This window comes from Mitosporidium daphniae (genome assembly GCF_000760515.2).
Source record: "Mitosporidium daphniae strain UGP3 chromosome Unknown contig-366, whole genome shotgun sequence".
Lineage (NCBI taxonomy): Eukaryota > Fungi > Microsporidia > Mitosporidium > Mitosporidium daphniae.
Window position 1 is genome coordinate 1 of NW_013546438.1, and position 1,075 is coordinate 1,075.

A 1,075-nucleotide genomic window follows, 5' to 3' on the forward strand; every position below is an offset into this window, starting at 1 on the left:
GGGAAAATATGCGGCTCCAAATCACTGAGGATCTCTTTTCCGGTTGCATCTGCCAATTCATATGAAGGCACCAAGCCCGACGGCATCTCCAAGAGACGTGGATAGAAAATAATAAATTTGTATCCTTGGACATATTTGGGGGGCGGGTTGTTCGAGTCGTAGTGCGTCTGGTTGTATCTATTCCAGTCAAAGCCGGAAAAAACCCTGCTTACATACCTGGGGATGAACTTTCGCGACAAATCCCCCTGGGTATCGAAACTGATTACCGGAACAGCTCCATAAGACTCCTCAGCCTCAGTCGCCTTTGAGGACGAGTGAAAGATTTGCTGCTTTATGGCTTGGGGATGGTCATCTTCCATTAGCAGCTTGCTCTTCCCAGTATCTTTAATGGTCTCTGAAGAGCTTTCCGCCGTTGAGGGTGACGCTTCTCGAGATTTGTTAAAAAGCTTACTTTGATGAAAGAGCAGTGTTTTCGCTTTAAAAACCTCAACTTCATGTAGGACGGCATCCCAAAACGTTGGATCAAAAGAGTGAAGTTTGACTTTTATATTTGTCTGAAGAATCGATAGGCTTCTGATTTGCTCCTTTGGAGAAGAGGAGCCAGTGGACACTTCCTTGAATATCTCCCGGATGTCGCCAATGACACTTTGGTGGACAACGGAGTGTTCAAACGTGGATGCCTTTTTGGTAATAAAATATTTTGTGGCAATTTTGATGGAATTCCAATAGTCAAAGGAGGAAAATTCTAAAGAAGACTCCAAGTCTCGAATTTTTTTATTGCTAGAGCAAATAAAGGAGATCGCCTCCAAGAACCCTTCAACTGGCTCCAAAATTGCTTCTTTAAGCTCCTTCTCAGATAGAGAAGAGACAAACATGAACGGGTTCGGTAAATTTATTCCAAGTGGAAGCTTTGATACGTTTCCAAGCTTCGTATTGAGTGTAAGGGGTCGAAAGTTAAACTGGGCTGGCTGAATCGCCCAGATGCACAGAACCAGATTATCGATGGGAATCATTCGATTTTCAACTGCACGAATAATTGCCTTTTCAAGAGCTTGGTCAAGGATAAACAGATTCT

At 43.4% G+C, this 1,075-nt stretch overlaps 1 protein-coding gene across 1 annotated transcript; it reads right to left on the reverse strand.

Annotated features, from left to right (window-relative positions):
* Window positions 1-1,013, reverse strand: DI09_366p10 (uncharacterized protein; the record flags this gene model as incomplete). The annotated part of the gene is made up of 2 exons (XM_013382390.1): window positions 1-177; window positions 217-1,013. Coding segments are annotated over 2 exons (974 nt in total), but the record flags the coding sequence as incomplete, so codon positions are not given.
* Window positions 1,014-1,075: the final 62 nt, after the last annotated feature.